The sequence below is a fragment of the Rattus norvegicus genome, chromosome 6 (genome assembly GCF_036323735.1).
Source record: "Rattus norvegicus strain BN/NHsdMcwi chromosome 6, GRCr8, whole genome shotgun sequence".
NCBI lineage: Eukaryota > Metazoa > Chordata > Mammalia > Rodentia > Muridae > Rattus > Rattus norvegicus.
The window spans coordinates 26783846-26799466 of record NC_086024.1 but is presented as its reverse complement, the minus strand read 5'-3'; the positions used below and the strand labels follow the sequence as shown (position 1 = coordinate 26799466).

The 15621-nt window shown below is 45.5% G+C and overlaps 1 protein-coding gene across 4 annotated transcripts in view; it reads left to right on the top strand.

Moving 5' to 3' along the window:
• The window catches only part of Slc30a6 (solute carrier family 30 member 6), a 29853-nt gene that overhangs the window by 3190 nt on the left and 11042 nt on the right, over positions 1-15621 (top strand). For 2 of the 4 annotated variants that reach the window (NM_001277279.1, XM_039111896.2), the window contains exons 2-8: positions 3685-3771; positions 7512-7596; positions 9373-9415; positions 10922-10987; positions 14114-14194; positions 14603-14638; positions 15273-15367. In NM_001277279.1, coding sequence (NP_001264208.1) covers positions 3685-3771; positions 7512-7596; positions 9373-9415; positions 10922-10987; positions 14114-14194; positions 14603-14638; positions 15273-15367 — 493 coding nt within the window. Of the gene's footprint in view, positions 1-3684; positions 3772-7511; positions 7597-9372; positions 9416-10921; positions 10988-14113; positions 14195-14602; positions 14639-15272; positions 15368-15621 lie in introns of those variants that run through there. The other 2 variants (XM_063261613.1, XM_039111898.2) reach the window with 2 other exon arrangements.

Below are 15621 nucleotides of genomic sequence, written 5' to 3'. Positions count from 1 at the left end.
TTGCTTACCAAAGAGCTCCAAGGAGGGTTGGAGAGATGGTTCAGTGGTTAAGAATGCTAGTTGGCTCTTCGAAAGGACCCAGGTTTAATTCCCGACAACCACATGGTAGCTCACATCCTTCTGTAATGTTAGTTCCAGGAAATCGAACTCCCTCTTCCAGCCCCTATGCAGGCAAAATACCCGTACACATAAAAAATACATTTTCCCTAAAGTCCAACCGGGCAGAGTGGCACATGCCTGTGATTGCCGCACTTGCTGGGCAGAGACAGATTTCTCCGTGTTTACCAGGTGGGTCCCTGAGAGCCAGCCTGGTCTACACAGTGAGTTCCAGGCAGCCTGAGCTACATGAGAAACCTTATCTCAAGAGAAAAAGGATCTCCATGAATTTCACCTGTCTCTCTCACCCTCTACCTCCTCAACCCTGGGTTGTAGTTGCGTCTTGTATCATCCCATGCTTTCAGAGCAAGCACTTCCTACAGTGAGCCGGCTCCCCAGCACACTCCACAGTGTCAGGATGGCATAGGAAGTGACCCTCTGCCTTTTAAATACCCTGCTGCCCCTCTTAGCCTAAAACTTTTTTTTTAAAGATGTATTTTATGTATATAAGTAGCTGTCTTATATACATAAACACCACCAGAAGAGGGCATCAGATCCCATTACAGATGGTTGTGAGCCACCATGTGGTTGCCGGGAATTGAACTCAGGGCCTTTAGAAGAGCAGCCAGTGCTCCTAACCGCTGAGCCATCTCTCCAGCCCAGCCTTGAAACTTTTTTAAAAATATTTATTTTATTTATATGAATACACCGTAGCTGTCTTCAGACACACCAGAAGAGGGCATCAGATCCCATTACAGATGGTTGTGAGCCACCATGTGGGTGCTGGGATTTGAACTCAGGACCTCTGGAAGAGTAGTCAGTGCTCCTAGCCGCCGAGCCATCTCTCCAGGCCCCCGCCCCCAGCCTTGAAACTTAAAGTAACATAAGCCCATGGGATGAAGCGGGGACCAGAGATGAATGGCCCAGCACCTCAGAGCACCTCCCCGTCCCTGACACTCTCCGCTTCCCTAGGCAGCTTGGTCAACAGCTTATTTAGGGGTCAAAATATTCCATACATCTTTTCTTGCCTTCTTTTGCTTTATCGTGGGATAAAGCACCCACTATAAACCAGCAGTTCTCAACCTGTGGGTCGGGACCCCATTGAACATTGAAAGACCTTTTCACAGAGTTTGTTTCAGATACCCTGCATATCAGAAATTTACATCACAATTCGTAAGAGCAGCAGAGCTACAGTTATGAAGTACCAACAAAATATTCATCGTTGAGGTCACCAGAACATGAGTAACTGTGTCAAGGGCACACAGCATTAGGTAGGTTGGGAACCACTGGCCTAAGCTGCCCTCAAATTGGATCCTGCCTCTGACTCTAGTGCTTAGATTACCGCTGTGTACTGTCACCAGCTTCCACACGAGTCTTTAAGAACATGTGTTTCACTTCAGAGGAAAATAGTCTGTGTTTAAAAGAATATTTTTTATTTTATATGTACGGGTATTTTTCCTCCATATATGTCAGTGCACTAAATGTGTACATTACCCATAGAAGCCAGAAGAGGACTTAGCTTCTCTGAAACAGTTGGACTTGAAACTGACATGGGTGCTGAGAATTGAACTCAGGACCTCTGGAAGAGCAGCCAGTGCTCATAACTGCTGAGCCATCTCTCCAGCCCCATCTATTCTTTTTAAAAGTGAATGGGGAGGGAGAGGTATGGTGGTGGCACATACCTTTAAGTCACAGCACACTTGAGGTAGAAAAAGATGGATCTCTGAGTTCAAGGCCAGCCAAGGCTGTCCAGAGAAACCCTGTCTCAAAAAGAAAAAACAAAAAATAAAACAAAACAAAACAAAACAAAAACCCAACAGCAATAAGATTGAATGGGAGCAGTGGTTCTCACCCTGAGGGGACACAACCCTTTCACAGGAAACACAGATATTTATATTACCATTCATAACAGTAGCAAAATTATAGTTATGAAGTAGCATTGAAAATAATGTTATGGGGGTTGGGATTTAGCTCAGTGGTAGAGCGCTTGCCTAGCAAGCGCAAGGCCCTGGGTTTGGTCCCCAGCTCCGAAAAAAAGAAAAGAAAAAAAAAAAAGAAAATAATATTATGGTTGAGAGTCACCACACAAACTGAATTGAGGGGTCATAGCATTAGGTAGATTTGAGATCCTGGTGTAGTGCCACATGCCTTTAATCCCAGCACTGGGGAGGTAGAGGGCGATCTCTCTGAGTTCAAGTCCAGCCTGGTCTACATAATAAGTTATAGGTCAGCCAGAGCTACATAATGAGACCTTGCCCAAAAAAGCAAAAACAAAAGAAAACAAAAAGTTAAAACTGAGTTAATTTATCAGGGCCTTTTGGGTGCACTAATATTGGCCTTTGCGGCCAGGTTTAAGTTAGCTACAAAACACAGTGTTTGCTTTACTGGTTTATTACGTTTTATGAAAAATTTCAGACGTATAATAGTAACTACTACCTTTCATGATCATCATCATCTTTTTTTTTTTTTTTTTTTTTTGACCTCAAAAAGTGCTGTGTAGCCTAGAACAGACATGAACTTGTGATTCTCTTGTGTCCCATCTCCCAAGTGCTAAGATTCTGTGCCTGGCTCCAATCTTTCTCACACCAGATTGCTAGAACTTGGCAGCAGTGGTGGGGCAGATGCTTTTCTTTCTTTTTAACCTCCTTAGTCTTAGCATAATGAAACTAACATCTAAGACTGACTTACACCTTCCTGTAACTTCTGGAGTGTGTTCTCCCAACAACTAGGACAGTCCGCCGCTTCAGTTCAGTCTGAAGGTTTTTCACACTTGGATCTTTTCATTTGAGTTTTGTTTTCCAGGCAGGTTCCCAGTATGAATCTCCTCAAGGCACACTCACAGCCCAGGGCCAGGGTTTTTTAGCAGCGTCAGTATTTGACTCAAAGCTCAGCGAAGTAGAAATACACTGGGTTGTTATAGTGACTGTGCCTTGACCCTTCAACAGAGTACTTTGCTAAAACCAAAATATGTAATTAACTGGCTTCTCAGCAGTGGGATTATGACATGTTACTCTTTGACGACCAGGAATGAGCTCTCTCCCTCCTTCAAAATAATTGCTTTTTGGAATAACAAAATTTTCTCTTGAAACATAGCTGTTATACTTTGTTTTAGAAACCTCATCCAGAAAACTTTAGAGGAGCATATTTTCAGTGCAAGGAAAGGTAGGTCTTTCTGGGCGTTAACAGAAGCTATTAATGATCACACTAGCCCTGTACTGCTGTAGGTTACCGCGATCATGGGGATTCCCTCAGATTCTTTGCCTAAACGCCTAAAAGAGAACACAGGAGGGCTTTACCTGTACAGTTGCTTAGTTGTTAGGTAAAGTATAATATTTGGGGAGGAAGATTATCCAGAGCTAGAATGCCTAATTATCTGCTAGCAGGTTTGAGGTGTTGGCCAACTTATCAAAACTGACTTGACTTGCCTCCCATAGGGTTATTTGCATATCAATAAGGGCCTGTAACTTGTGTAGAGTATTTCCCACGTAGAACAGTCAGTAAGGTAGGTGTTGGCACTATCAAATCACAAGAGCATTAAAGATTATTAGATATTTAAGGCTGATTTGTATTTCTATGTTTGTCTTAAAGGGGACGATTCATCTCTTTCGAAAGCCACAGAGATCCTTTTTTGGAAAGTTACTACAGGAATTTAGACTCGTAGCAGCTGACCGAAGGGTAAGTCCTTCAACCTTGGCTTGAAGTATCGCAAAGCCACATTATTGCACTGAGGTGAGGATGGGGGGACTGGAGATGTGACTCAGGTTAAGAGCAGTGGCTGCTCTTGCAGAGGACCCCGCTTCAGTTCCCAGCACCCACATGGTGGCTCATAGCTACCATAGACTCCGTCCAGGTGATTGACGCCCTTTCTGGCCTCCACGAGCATCAGCTGCACCAGGTACAGGCAAAGTAAAAACCAATTGTCACTGTCTATCTTGAGTGCTGTGCCCCTTCCCTCTGGAAAGTTCTTAACTCTTTAAGTTCTCACTCACTCTGTCTTGTCCCTGTTCCTGAGCTACTGAGTCTGAGGAAACCAACCCTGCTGACTTGGCTCACTGCCAGTCGATGACAAGCCACGGGCGCTCCTCTTGTTGAAGTTCTGTACTTCACTCAGTTGCCCACACTTCTAGATGCTGTGCATGCCACAGTACACATGTGGAGGTCAGAGCACACCTTGGGAATCAGTTCTCTCTTTCCACCATGAGAGTTGCAGTTCTGTTGATCTGTGTTGATCTGTTTGCCATAGTTAGCAAGAATTGGTCTCTTTTCCTTAAAATATGGCATGCTTTCTTCTTCCCAACATGTCCATTATCTCTCAGTCACTATCAGCACCTTCCTCCCCTCTACACTGTGGAGTGTGAGCCCTCCCCTCTTCTCTGTGGACTGTGAGTCCCTCCCCTCTGCACTGTGGACTGTGAGTCCCTCCCCTCTGCACTGTGGACTGTGAGTCCCTCCCCTCTTCTTTGTGGACTGTGAGCCCCTCCCCTTGCACTGTGGACTGTGAGCCCCTCCCCTCTGCACTGTGGAGTGTGAGTCCCTCCCCTCTGCACTGTGGACTGTGAGCCCCTCCCCTTGCACTGTGGACTGAGAGCCCCTTCCCTCTGCACTGTGGACTGTGAGTCCCTCCCCTCTGCACTGTGGACTGTGAGCCCCTCCCCTTGCACTGTGGACTGTGAGCCCCTCCCCTTGCACTGTGGACTGAGAGCCCCCCTTGCACTGTGGACTGCGAGCCACTCCCCTCTGCACTGTGGACTCTGAGTCCCTCCCCTCTTCTCTGTGGATTGTGAGCCCCTCCCCTTGCACTGTGGACTGTGAGCCCCTCCCGTTGCACTGTGGACTGAGAGCCCCTCCCCTTGCACTGTGGACTGAGAGCCCCTCCCCTTGCACTGTGGACTGAGAGCCCCTCCCCTCTGCACTGTGGACTGTGAGTCCCTCCCCTCTTCTCTGTGGACTGTGAGCCCCTCCCCTTGCACTGTGGACTGAGAGCCCCTCCCCTTGCACTGTGGACTGAGAGCCCCTCCCCTTGCACTGTGGACTGAGAGCCCCTCCCCTCTGCACTGTGGACTGTGAGTCCCTCCCCTCTTCTCTGTGGACTGTGAGTCCCTCCCCTCTGCACTGTGGAGTGTGAGCCCCTCCCCTTGCACTGTGGACTGTGAGTCCCTCCCCTCTGCACTGTGGACTGTGAGCCCCTCCCCTTGCACTGTGGACTGTGAGTCCCTCCCCTCTGCACTGTGGACTGTGAGCCCCTCCCCTTGCACTGTGGACTGTGAGTCCCTCCCCTCTTCTCTGTGGACTAAGAGTCCCTCCCCTCTTCTCTGTGGACTGTGAGCCCCTCCCCTCTTCTCTGTGGACTGTGAGTCCCTCCCCTCTTCTCTGTGGACTGAGAGCCCCTCCCCTCTTCTCTGTGGACTGTGAGTCCCTTCCCTCTGCACTGTGGACTGAGAGTCCCTCCCCTCTTCTCTGTGGACTGTGAGTCCCTCCCCTCTGCACTGTGGACTGTGAGCCCCTCCCCTCTGCACTGTGGACTGTGAGTCCCTCCCCTCTGCACTGTGGACTGTGAGTCCCTCCCCTCTTCTCTGTGGACTGTGAGCCCCTCCCCTCTTCTCTGTGGACTGTGAGTCCCTCCCCTCTTCTCTGTGGACTGTGAGCCCCTCCCCTCTTCTCTGTGGACTGTGAGCCCCTCCCCTCTTCTCTGTGGACTGTGAGTCCCTTCCCTCTACACTGTGGACTGAGAGCCCCTCCCCTCTTCTCTGTGGACTGAGAGCCCCTCCCCTTGCACTGTGGACTGAGAGCCCCTCCCCTCTGCACTGTGGACTGTGAGTCCCTCCCCTCTTCTCTGTGGACTGAGAGCCCCTCCCCTCTTCTCTGTGGACTGAGAGCCCCTCCCCTCTTCTCTGTGGACTGAGAGCCCCTTCCCTCTGCACTGTGGACTGAGAGCCCCTCCCCTTGCACTGTGGACTGAGAGCCCCTCCCCTTGCACTGTGGACTGAGAGCCCCTTCCCTCTGCACTGTGGACCGTGAGCATTTTCCCTGTATGATTTTGCACATCTAGAAGTGCTGTCTGCTCTTCTGGTTTTCATTACACTAGTGTGTTGGTGACTCTGGATTTGAATCTCAAGTTCTAACCCCTCCCACCTTTGCTTCTCTTATGGAATTTGGCCTTCTCCACCTCCCATGCATGGCTAATGTGTATTTCAGTCATATCACGGTCAAGACTGAACCTTGATCTTCAGTTACTTGGATATTAACTGAATATTCTTCTAGATGTTAAAGTCAGAAAAATTTTAAATCATTTTCACTCTGGTTTAGTCCCTTGTTCCTCACATTAATAGTTAAACAAATGTGCCAACTGTCTTTAATGCAACATGCAAAGTCTTGCCCTTAGCACTCCCTCCTACCACTTTAAAGCCTCAGAGTAACCAGAATGATCTTTTGCTTTCTTGAGGGGTTGAGAAAAAGTCTCACCACATAGCTTAGGCTAGCCTCAGACTTGCTGTGTAGCCCATGCTGGCCTTCAGCTGCCATCTTACCTCTGCACCCCGTGTGTTGGGATCACAGGTGTGCCCCACCATGCCCAGGAGAAATGTAAGGCAGCCCCCAGCTAATGTCTCCTGGCATTCAGGCCATCTCATGCTGTGGCTCAGACTCCCTCTCTTTTGCTCTAGCTGTGCTCACGAGGGGCTTTTTCACTTGGGGCCTTAGCTCTCTGACTTCCGTTTTGTCTCCAGTTATCCTCATACTGCAGTTTGTGATCTTTCACTTTGCCATAAGTTCTGATGAGCTAGTCCAGAAAGAAGCCTCTCACACCACCTTCTGTTACTGTTTTCTTAGCCCAGCCTACCCCCTCACCCCTCCCCAGGGTTTTTCTCTGTAGCCTTGCCTGTCCTGGAACTCACTGTGAAGACCAGGCTGACCTCGAACTCACAGAGGTCTGCCTGCTTCTGCTCCCTAAATGCTGGGATTAAAGGCTTGTGCCACCACCGCCTGGCTCCTTGACCCACTTTTTATTTGCTTCCTAGTACTTACTACCATTAACCTAAATACTTGTCCTTCTGCCCGCATGGTAAGTCCATGTTTTGTTCTGTGCTTTACTCTTGTGCCTAAAATAATTCCTGGCACAGATGCTTGTTGAGTAAATAGCTCTAGTCAGAGAGTTCTGTTTAAATTTACATTCTGGTCGGGTTGGTTCTGACAGGGTTTGCTACACTGCCTAGGTTACTCTGAGTGTCCCTCCTGCTTGACTAAAGTAGCCCAATTGATGATGATTTTGCTAGGTCTAGAAAACATGGCAGACACAGTTCTTAGAAGAAGTCGTGTTTGTCTGTCTGTGCTTTTTATTGGTGTTAATTAAGCAGCTTGAACAGATCTGGTGCTCTGTGTCAACACTGTGTGACTGGGAATGATTTTCCTTCCCACAGTCCTGGAAGATACTTCTTTTTGGTGCCATCAACGTGCTGTGCACTGGCTTCCTGCTCATGTGGTGCAGCTCTACTAACAGCATCGGTAGGTGTCCTTCGGTTGTCACCCGCTCCGCTTCACCCTGTATTTTGATTTAAATACAGATGTATGTGCTAGCTAACCTTACATTGACTTGATACAAGCCATAGCCATCTGAGAGGAGGAAGCTCAATTAAGAAAATGCCTCCATAAAATTGAGCCGTAGGCAAGCCAGTAGGCTATTTTCTCAATTAGCGATCAGTAGGGGAGGGAGCAGCCCATTCTGGATGGTGCTGCCCTGGGCTGGTGGCCCCTGGGTTCAGTTCTTTCCTTTCGCCATGTAGGTTCCAGGGATCCTCAGGCTGTCAGACATGGTAGTAACACCCTTACCTGCTGCTGCTGGCCTCCTTTTAAAAATATATATATATATTTTTTTTTCCGGAGCTGGGGACCAAACCCAGGGCCTTGTGCTCGCTAGGCAAGCGCTCTACCGCTGAGCTAAATCCCCAACCCCTTAAAAATATTTTTTGCGAGACTAGAGAGATGACTCAGCGGTTAAGAGCACTGGGTGCTCTTGCAGAGGTCCTGAGTTCAATTCCCAGCAACCACATGGTGGCTCACAGCCATCTATAGTGTGATCTGGTGCTCCCCTCTGACCTGCAGGCACACCTTTGATCCCAAACAAACCAGAAAAAAGGAAAATATTATTTAAATCATTTGAGTTACACACATTCCAGAAAAGCACATAATACATAAAGGAGGCAGGCAGATTTCTGAATTGGAGGCCAGCCTGGTCTACCTAGAGAGTTCCAAGACAGTCAGGGCAACACAAAGAAACCCTATGTAAACAAATAAACCAGAAAGAAGGCAGGCAGGCTATGAAGTAATAAACACGCCAGTAAGCAGCACCCTCCACGGCCTCTGCATCAGCTCCTGCCTCCGGGTTCCTGCCCTGTCTGAGCTCCTGCCCTGCCTTCCTTCAGTGGACTGCACACTAGGATAGCAAGCCAGATAAAGAAACTGTTTCCTTCCCAAGCTGCTTCTGATCACAGTGGAGTACCACAGCAGTCGTAGCCCTAAGAGTGCACTTTCCTTTATGCATTACGTGCTTTTCTGGGATGTGTAACTCAAATGGTTTAAACCATAGTTTTCTTTTTTGTGGTTTGTTTGTTTGCTTCCTTTTTTTCTTTATCCATTGGTTGGTTGGTTGATTGATTGATTGATTGATTGATTGATTGATTGAGCAAGCAGTACTGAGAGGGTCTGGGAGTACCTCAGTAACACCCAGTGGTAAAGAGCCTGCCTAGCCTGCTCCGTGCTTGGGCCCTGGATTCAGTCTCCAACTCTGGAGAGAGTTGAGGGAGTAGAGTTGGAGAAAGGTGGGGAGGGGGTTGCTGGATGAAACACTTATGAATTTATTATGTTAACTTGAAATAAGATAAAAAGAAACAAAAGAAAAATACTCATCTGACAGCAGCAGCAACCACACGGTGGCTCACAACCATCTGTAATGGGATCGATTCCCTCTTCTGGTGTGTCTGAAGAGAGTGAGAGTGTACTCACAGACATAAAATAAGTAAATTAAAAAGTCTAAAAAATAAAAATTTAAAAATTGTCTCCAACAACCCCTTCCCAAAAGGGGGGACTGGGAGACGGGTTGGTGTTACGAATGCTTACCGGTCTTGCAGAAGGCCTGAGTTCAATTCTCAGCACCCATATCAGTCACTGTCCCTGTCTCTCAGGCCCCTTGCTGTAAACTCTCGGGCCACACATGCACACTCACAGATCATAATGGACGGCCAGGTTAAGCGACATTTAATGAGCCTTTTCTGTTGTTTGCAGCTTTAACTGCTTATACTTACCTCACCATTTTTGATCTCTTTAGGTAAGTTTTTTATATATCCTTTAAATTTTAAAGATAGTAGTCAAAAATTTGTTGTACTGATTCTATTAAGCTTCCTTTACTTAAAGGAAAGTAATTACTGAAATAAGTAAATTTATCCCATAAAAGTCTGTAATACAAGAGGTCAGGAGGCAGAGGCAGGTGGAGCTCTGAGCTCCAGGACAGCTAGGGCTACACGGAGAAACCTGTTTTGAAAAAAGAAAAAAATCGTAGAGGTTAGCAACATAAGTGACAAGAGCCACTGGTGTAAGAGCAGAAAGGTGAATACCCAGGCATGAGCTGAGGATGTGCACACGCTGACGGACACCTGAGATGACTCTGAAGGATGAACGTAAATGGTGTCATACACTAAAACACACAGAAGGAGCTAGAGAGCTGGCTTGGCAGTTGAGGCCCTGTACTCCTCTTCAGAGGACCTGCTTGGGTTCCAGCACCATGCCAGGTGATTGAGACTGGATTTGTAACACCAGCTTCAGCAGTGTTGACAGCCTGTGGCCTCCGTGGTCATCTGTGCTTGCGTTCACACATTAATAATAAGAATTCATACATTAATAATAAGAAAGAAAGTGAAATCATATCAAGCCAATCCTCCCAAATTTATTTGTGGCTGACAGGAGTGTTACAATAGTCTCCAGGATCCATGGTTTCACCAACTACAGTTTGAAAATCTAGGGGGATTCCAGAAATAAGCAGTTTATTCCAAAGTTTTAAGTCGCATGCCTTTCTTTGCAGGGTAGTGAGCTCTGGCACTGTCCTGAGTCACCACCCACAGCGTGAGTCCAGTTTACACACACTGGAGACCTGCCTGTTAGTTATCATCTGTCTTATGCTATAAGGTTGATAGTCATTGGTCCTTACCGCTTGTGTTCAGATAGCCCTGATGCAGGGACAGTGGGCTACCTCACTTCTTCATGGTTGGTTTTATGCCAGCCAACACAAGCTAGAGTCATTTGGAGAGAGGGCCTCTCAGTGGAGAAAATGCCCCCATGGGATTTGCCTATGGTCGGGTCTTCAGTGCATTTTCTTACCTAGCGAATGGTGAGGTTACAATGTGGTGGTCCCACCCCAAGCAGGTCGTCCTGCAGTGTATAAGGAAGCCGGCTGAGCAGGCCATGGAGAACAGGCCAGTAAGCAGCACTCCTCCTGGCCTCTGCCTCAGCTTACCTTCAGGTTCCTGGCCTGCCAGAGTTCTGCCCTGACTCTGCAGTTAATCTGCAGGCTCTCAGATTAACTGATTAAGCTGAGACAACTCAGAGAAATCCCAGATAACACTCACGTCTGAGTGGCTCACAGCCGTCTGCACACTCAGCTCCAGAAGATCCAACCCTGTCTTCCCTTGTCCACTAACATGTGCATGTGGACGTGTATACACACACACACACACACACACACACACACAGTAAAATAAACCCTTACTTTAAAAAGCACTTCAGTAGTCTCTGCATGTATTTCTGGCTCTACTTTCTAATGCAGCTTGTTTTTCTTTAGTTTAATTACATGTTTAATAAGCTACTGGGTGATGATGAGGAGACCTAGCGCTGCCTATTCGTTTGGGTAAGTTCAAGTTACCTCACTTTCTGCTGACTGACTGCTATTATCATGGTAAGGACATGCTACCCTGCAAAAGGGCTGGCTGTAGTATTTCTGGAAAATAAAAATGAATAAATGCCACCTGCTTAGTATAATGGTTATTAAGTAGAGAATGTATATAAGCAATGTTTTCTAGTTGGGCAGTGGGGGCATGCACCTTTAATCCCAGCATTTGGAGGCTAGCCTGGTCTACAGAGAGTTCCAGGACAGCCAGAGCTGCATACAGAGAAACATTGTATTGAAAAATCAAAGAACTAAGTAAATAAAAATTTCTAAGCATTGAGTCTGGAAATGATACAGTAAAAACAGCAAATTATATATATATATATGTTTATTTGTTTCATATTTTATGAATGTATACTAAGAAAAGTTGATTTCAGTAAGTTTTCTAATATTTTAAAAATGCTGTTCAGTCATAGCAAGTATAAAGGATGTTTATAAGTGGGTTCTGTAAGTGCTAAGATATATTTCCATATTTCACATTCAGTGACGAAGGTAAATCTCTGGGTAAGACTTTGGATTTAGCAGTGAGCTGACAACCTTGAACTTCTGCGTATGGTTATAGAGGTCACTGAGTGTTGGAAGCTTTTATATTAAAGGAGGTTCTAATGGTTCATTACATATGATAATCGTTGCAGATTCAAGAAAGCAATTTTAAATAAGAACTGTACTTCAATAAGGAAGCTTTGGGGGAGCAGTTAAAGCAGGGTCACTGTCTAGACCAGCCTTCCCTCAGCCAGGCGTGAGCCCCACAATGCTACGTTTTCAGCCAGAGGTCTTTTCAATTCAATCCACCTGAAACTGAGTTCATGTGTGGAGTGAGGTATGGGCAAAGTCACATTTATTGTCACCATGATCTTCAGCTATCAAATAGCATTCACTGGAGACAGAACCTTCTATCTCTTGCTGCCTTCATGTCATTTTCCCACAAATCAGAAGGCTCCATGTGTATTAGTTTGGTGTCAGAACACTACCCATGAATGAAGCTGTATGAGGAGAATTTCGAGAGCTTGTGAGAAAACTCCAAGGAAACAAGGCAAAAGTCTTATAACCTCTGCTTCTCTGAAGCTTGGGGTTCTTGGAATGTGCTTTTGTGCTCTTCCCATGTATAGTAAGAATGAGTGGGTTTACTTCAGATTACCCCTCAACTACTATTCCTGTTCAGATGATGTTTCTAGCACAGGTTGTCCTCATGAAACTCCTGTGACCTTGCAGCCCTCCGAATACCCTCAGTATAAGCTGTCTGATGCCCTGACTAAAGTCGGCTATGGCGGGAGGCTTAGTCCTCCTCTCTTATAGGCCCCAACCTCCCAGGCGCATGCAGCAAGTAGAGTGGTAACAATTTGGTTTTAAGTCTCTCTCGTGTCTACATTGTTGCGTTTGTCTACCCTGTGATACTTCAACTGTCTGCTTCCCTTCACTTTCCATTTCAACATGCATTTTAATGTCAGTGTATTACTCTTCACAGGTAGAACTGTTTCATTTACATGATGTTTTTATATTTTTTATAACTTAATTTTTTTGTTCACATCTAGCCATGCTAATAAATATACTTTGGTTATTCTTTTAGTACTGCATAGAGTTCTGTTTAGTCCCAAATGTTACCTTTACAAAGCGCAGTGTGATGACATTTAATCTTTAATTACATTTTTTTCTCAACTTTCATGGTTATTTCCATGAGAACTCTTAAGCATGTAAGCTTACTGTCTCTGTTTTTCCTCATTAGAGTACGTGTTATAGAAAACACTGTGGGGGTTGGGGATTTAGCTCAGTGGTAGAGCACTTGCCTAGCAAGCGCAAGGCCCTGGGTTCGGTCCCCAGCTCCGAAAAAAAGAAATAAGAAAAAAAAAAAAAAAAAAAAAAGAAACACTGTGATGATTTCTAGCTCCAAGCATAGAGATTATAACGTGTGCTCAGGATTAGCAATAACTGCGTTTAGAAATGAGAAGGCAGTCTTGATTGATGGGTAAAGTTGTGAACCTGGGAGTGAGCGGATTTAGTACAAAGATCTTACTTTTGCAGCTGTACGTGTCGGGTGTCGGTCATCTACTTGGCTGGACAGGAACTTAGCTGTATGGTTCTGTAAACAGTTACTTTCCGTCTGTGTCCAAGTTACTCACCTGTTCAGAAATGAAACAGATGAAGAGATTCTAATGATTTGTGCCGGCGTATTACAAAGTGGTCGGCAGAACAGCATGGGAAAGGAAGGCATTTCAGCTCACTATTCCAGAGAGCTCAGTTCATGGTCTCTCAGGCACAGGGGATTGAACACAGGTGGGGAGGATAGGAGAAGACCGCTCTCTGTATCATGGAGGACAGAAAGCAGAGAAAAGAGGCATACAGGAAAAGACCAGATCATGGCATGATCCCCATGGCAGGCCTCTTACTGTCTCTTCCAGCTACACCCTACCTCTTCCTTTTGGCACCTCCCAGTTAAGTCATCATATGATGAGCCTGTCAGGGCACTGATGCGCTGGTTACCTTAGAGCCCTCATTTTCTAGTTATTTCTGGAAACACCATCACACACTTACCCAGAAGTGTGATCACTACTCCTGTAGTATTTCTTAATTTGATCAAGGGAAGCCATGACAATACTTAAGACTTACTTGAAATAATCTATTAAACACTGAATAGTGTCCAATACAGAATGGGTCAATTAAGTGCTAACTTATGATAATTATTGTTTCTACAAAAGTAATGGCCATAAGTAGTTATATAAATATGTATAAAATAGATACTATTGTTTCAGTTTTCACTGGTGTTACTTTTGGGAGCTTGTGGAGGGTCTGCAGGCACAGATAGTCTATGCCCTTGACTGAAGGACACACCTGAGCAGTGAGGGAGGGAGACGCTGCAGCCAGGCAGATTAGTCCAGTCAACCTGACAGTCAGGAAGGTGGCCGATGTCTCAGCCAGGATAACCTCCGCTCTGGGTATCACTCATCTACAGCTTCTGTAGTCTCGGTTTAGCCAGCAGTACACTGCCCATGAATATATTGATCCAGTGAGCAGTGGAACATACACATGTTCTAGTAAGACCGGTTCATTAATTGAAGAATTTTGGTATCCTAACTGCTAATCTGATTTCAGGTTTGAAAGACTAGAAGTCCTGGCTGTATTTGCTTCTACTGTCTTGGCACAATTGGGAGCCCTCTTTATACTAAAAGAAAGGTACACTTTTGTATGTTTTATGAAAAATGTCACCCATGACCCTTGGAAATATGACAGAATCCAGTGAGACATAGCGGTTTGAATAGTATGCAGATTACCATGGCAGTGTTCAGGCTCTGGGAGTATAATTTCGTCCTTTGGTAAGACTAACTCCAGTCATAGGTGAATCTGAATGAAAGAGATTCAGCCTGCCATAGGCTGAACTTCCTTACCAGGCCGGCGAAGTGGCGGGCTTGTTAGAGAAATGCTGACATTATGTATTGAGAATCACTTGTTTCCTGGCATCATCACCAATAAGTAGTTTTATGAACTTTAGGATAGATTAATTATATATTTATAATAATGTATAGTAATACATGTTTTTAGTTTTATAATTTATATAACTTATTTGATGTATTTTTCTTCTAGTGCAGAACGCTTTTTGGAGCAGCCTGAGATACACACGTAAGAGGTTATTTGTTTATTTCTCGCAGCTCTGGGACCAGTCTGGTCTCAGGGCATCATGCATGCTAGGGAGATATTATTCCACTGACATTTAATCTCCAGCCAAAGAATTTATTGGGCTGGGGGTCATTTTCTGTTCATCTTACTCCCAATTACTAGTTGCTCCATTATTACCTTGTCCCGCATCAGAGTTGAGAGGACAGCCCCGTGTCTTACCACTGGCCTCTCAGGAGGAGAACCTCCAAATCCCAGGACTCCGTCTGGCCTTCAGCAGTTCCCAGCACACTAAATAGCTCCCTCTAATGTTTGTCGTTTCCCATTTGCCGCCTTTAGAAAGAATATACTTCTCACCCACTGCATAACTCTGTTCGCACAACTTCATTAGCATTTGTACAAATCCATAGCAGTAAAACATTCATGAGAAAACGTTGTTGGTAAGAGACCCAGCTAGTCCTATGTAAAATGGAGCTGCAGCAGGCAAGACATGAGCTACGTAACTAGAAAACAAGTTGGATTCTGTTTGGCAGACTTAAAGTAGGTCGCTCTTCCCTTTTTTCCCTCATTTTCTCCACATATGAAATTTCAGATTGGAATTATCACAAAAACATTAAGGGGAATGTTTTGCTCTTTCTAGGGGAAGATTATTAGTTGGTACTTTTGTGGCCCTTTCTTTCAACCTGTTCACGATGCTTTCTATTCGGAATAAGCCTTTTGCTTACGTCTCTGAAGGTATGGGGTTTTTTGTTTGCTTATTTTAGTTTACAGTTAATTTTAAATATTTTCTTTTAAAGACTGGCAGGTTTCTTTCTTCACAAACTTATAAATCTGTGAGAAATATATTCAGCAGATAAGGAAGAGCTAGCCTAAAGGTTCTCAAGTGCTTGTTTTTCTGAGACAGGGTTTCTCTGTGTAGCCTTGGCTGTCCTGGAACTCACTCTGTAGACCAGGCTGGCCTTGAACTTAGAGATCTGCCTGCCTCTGCC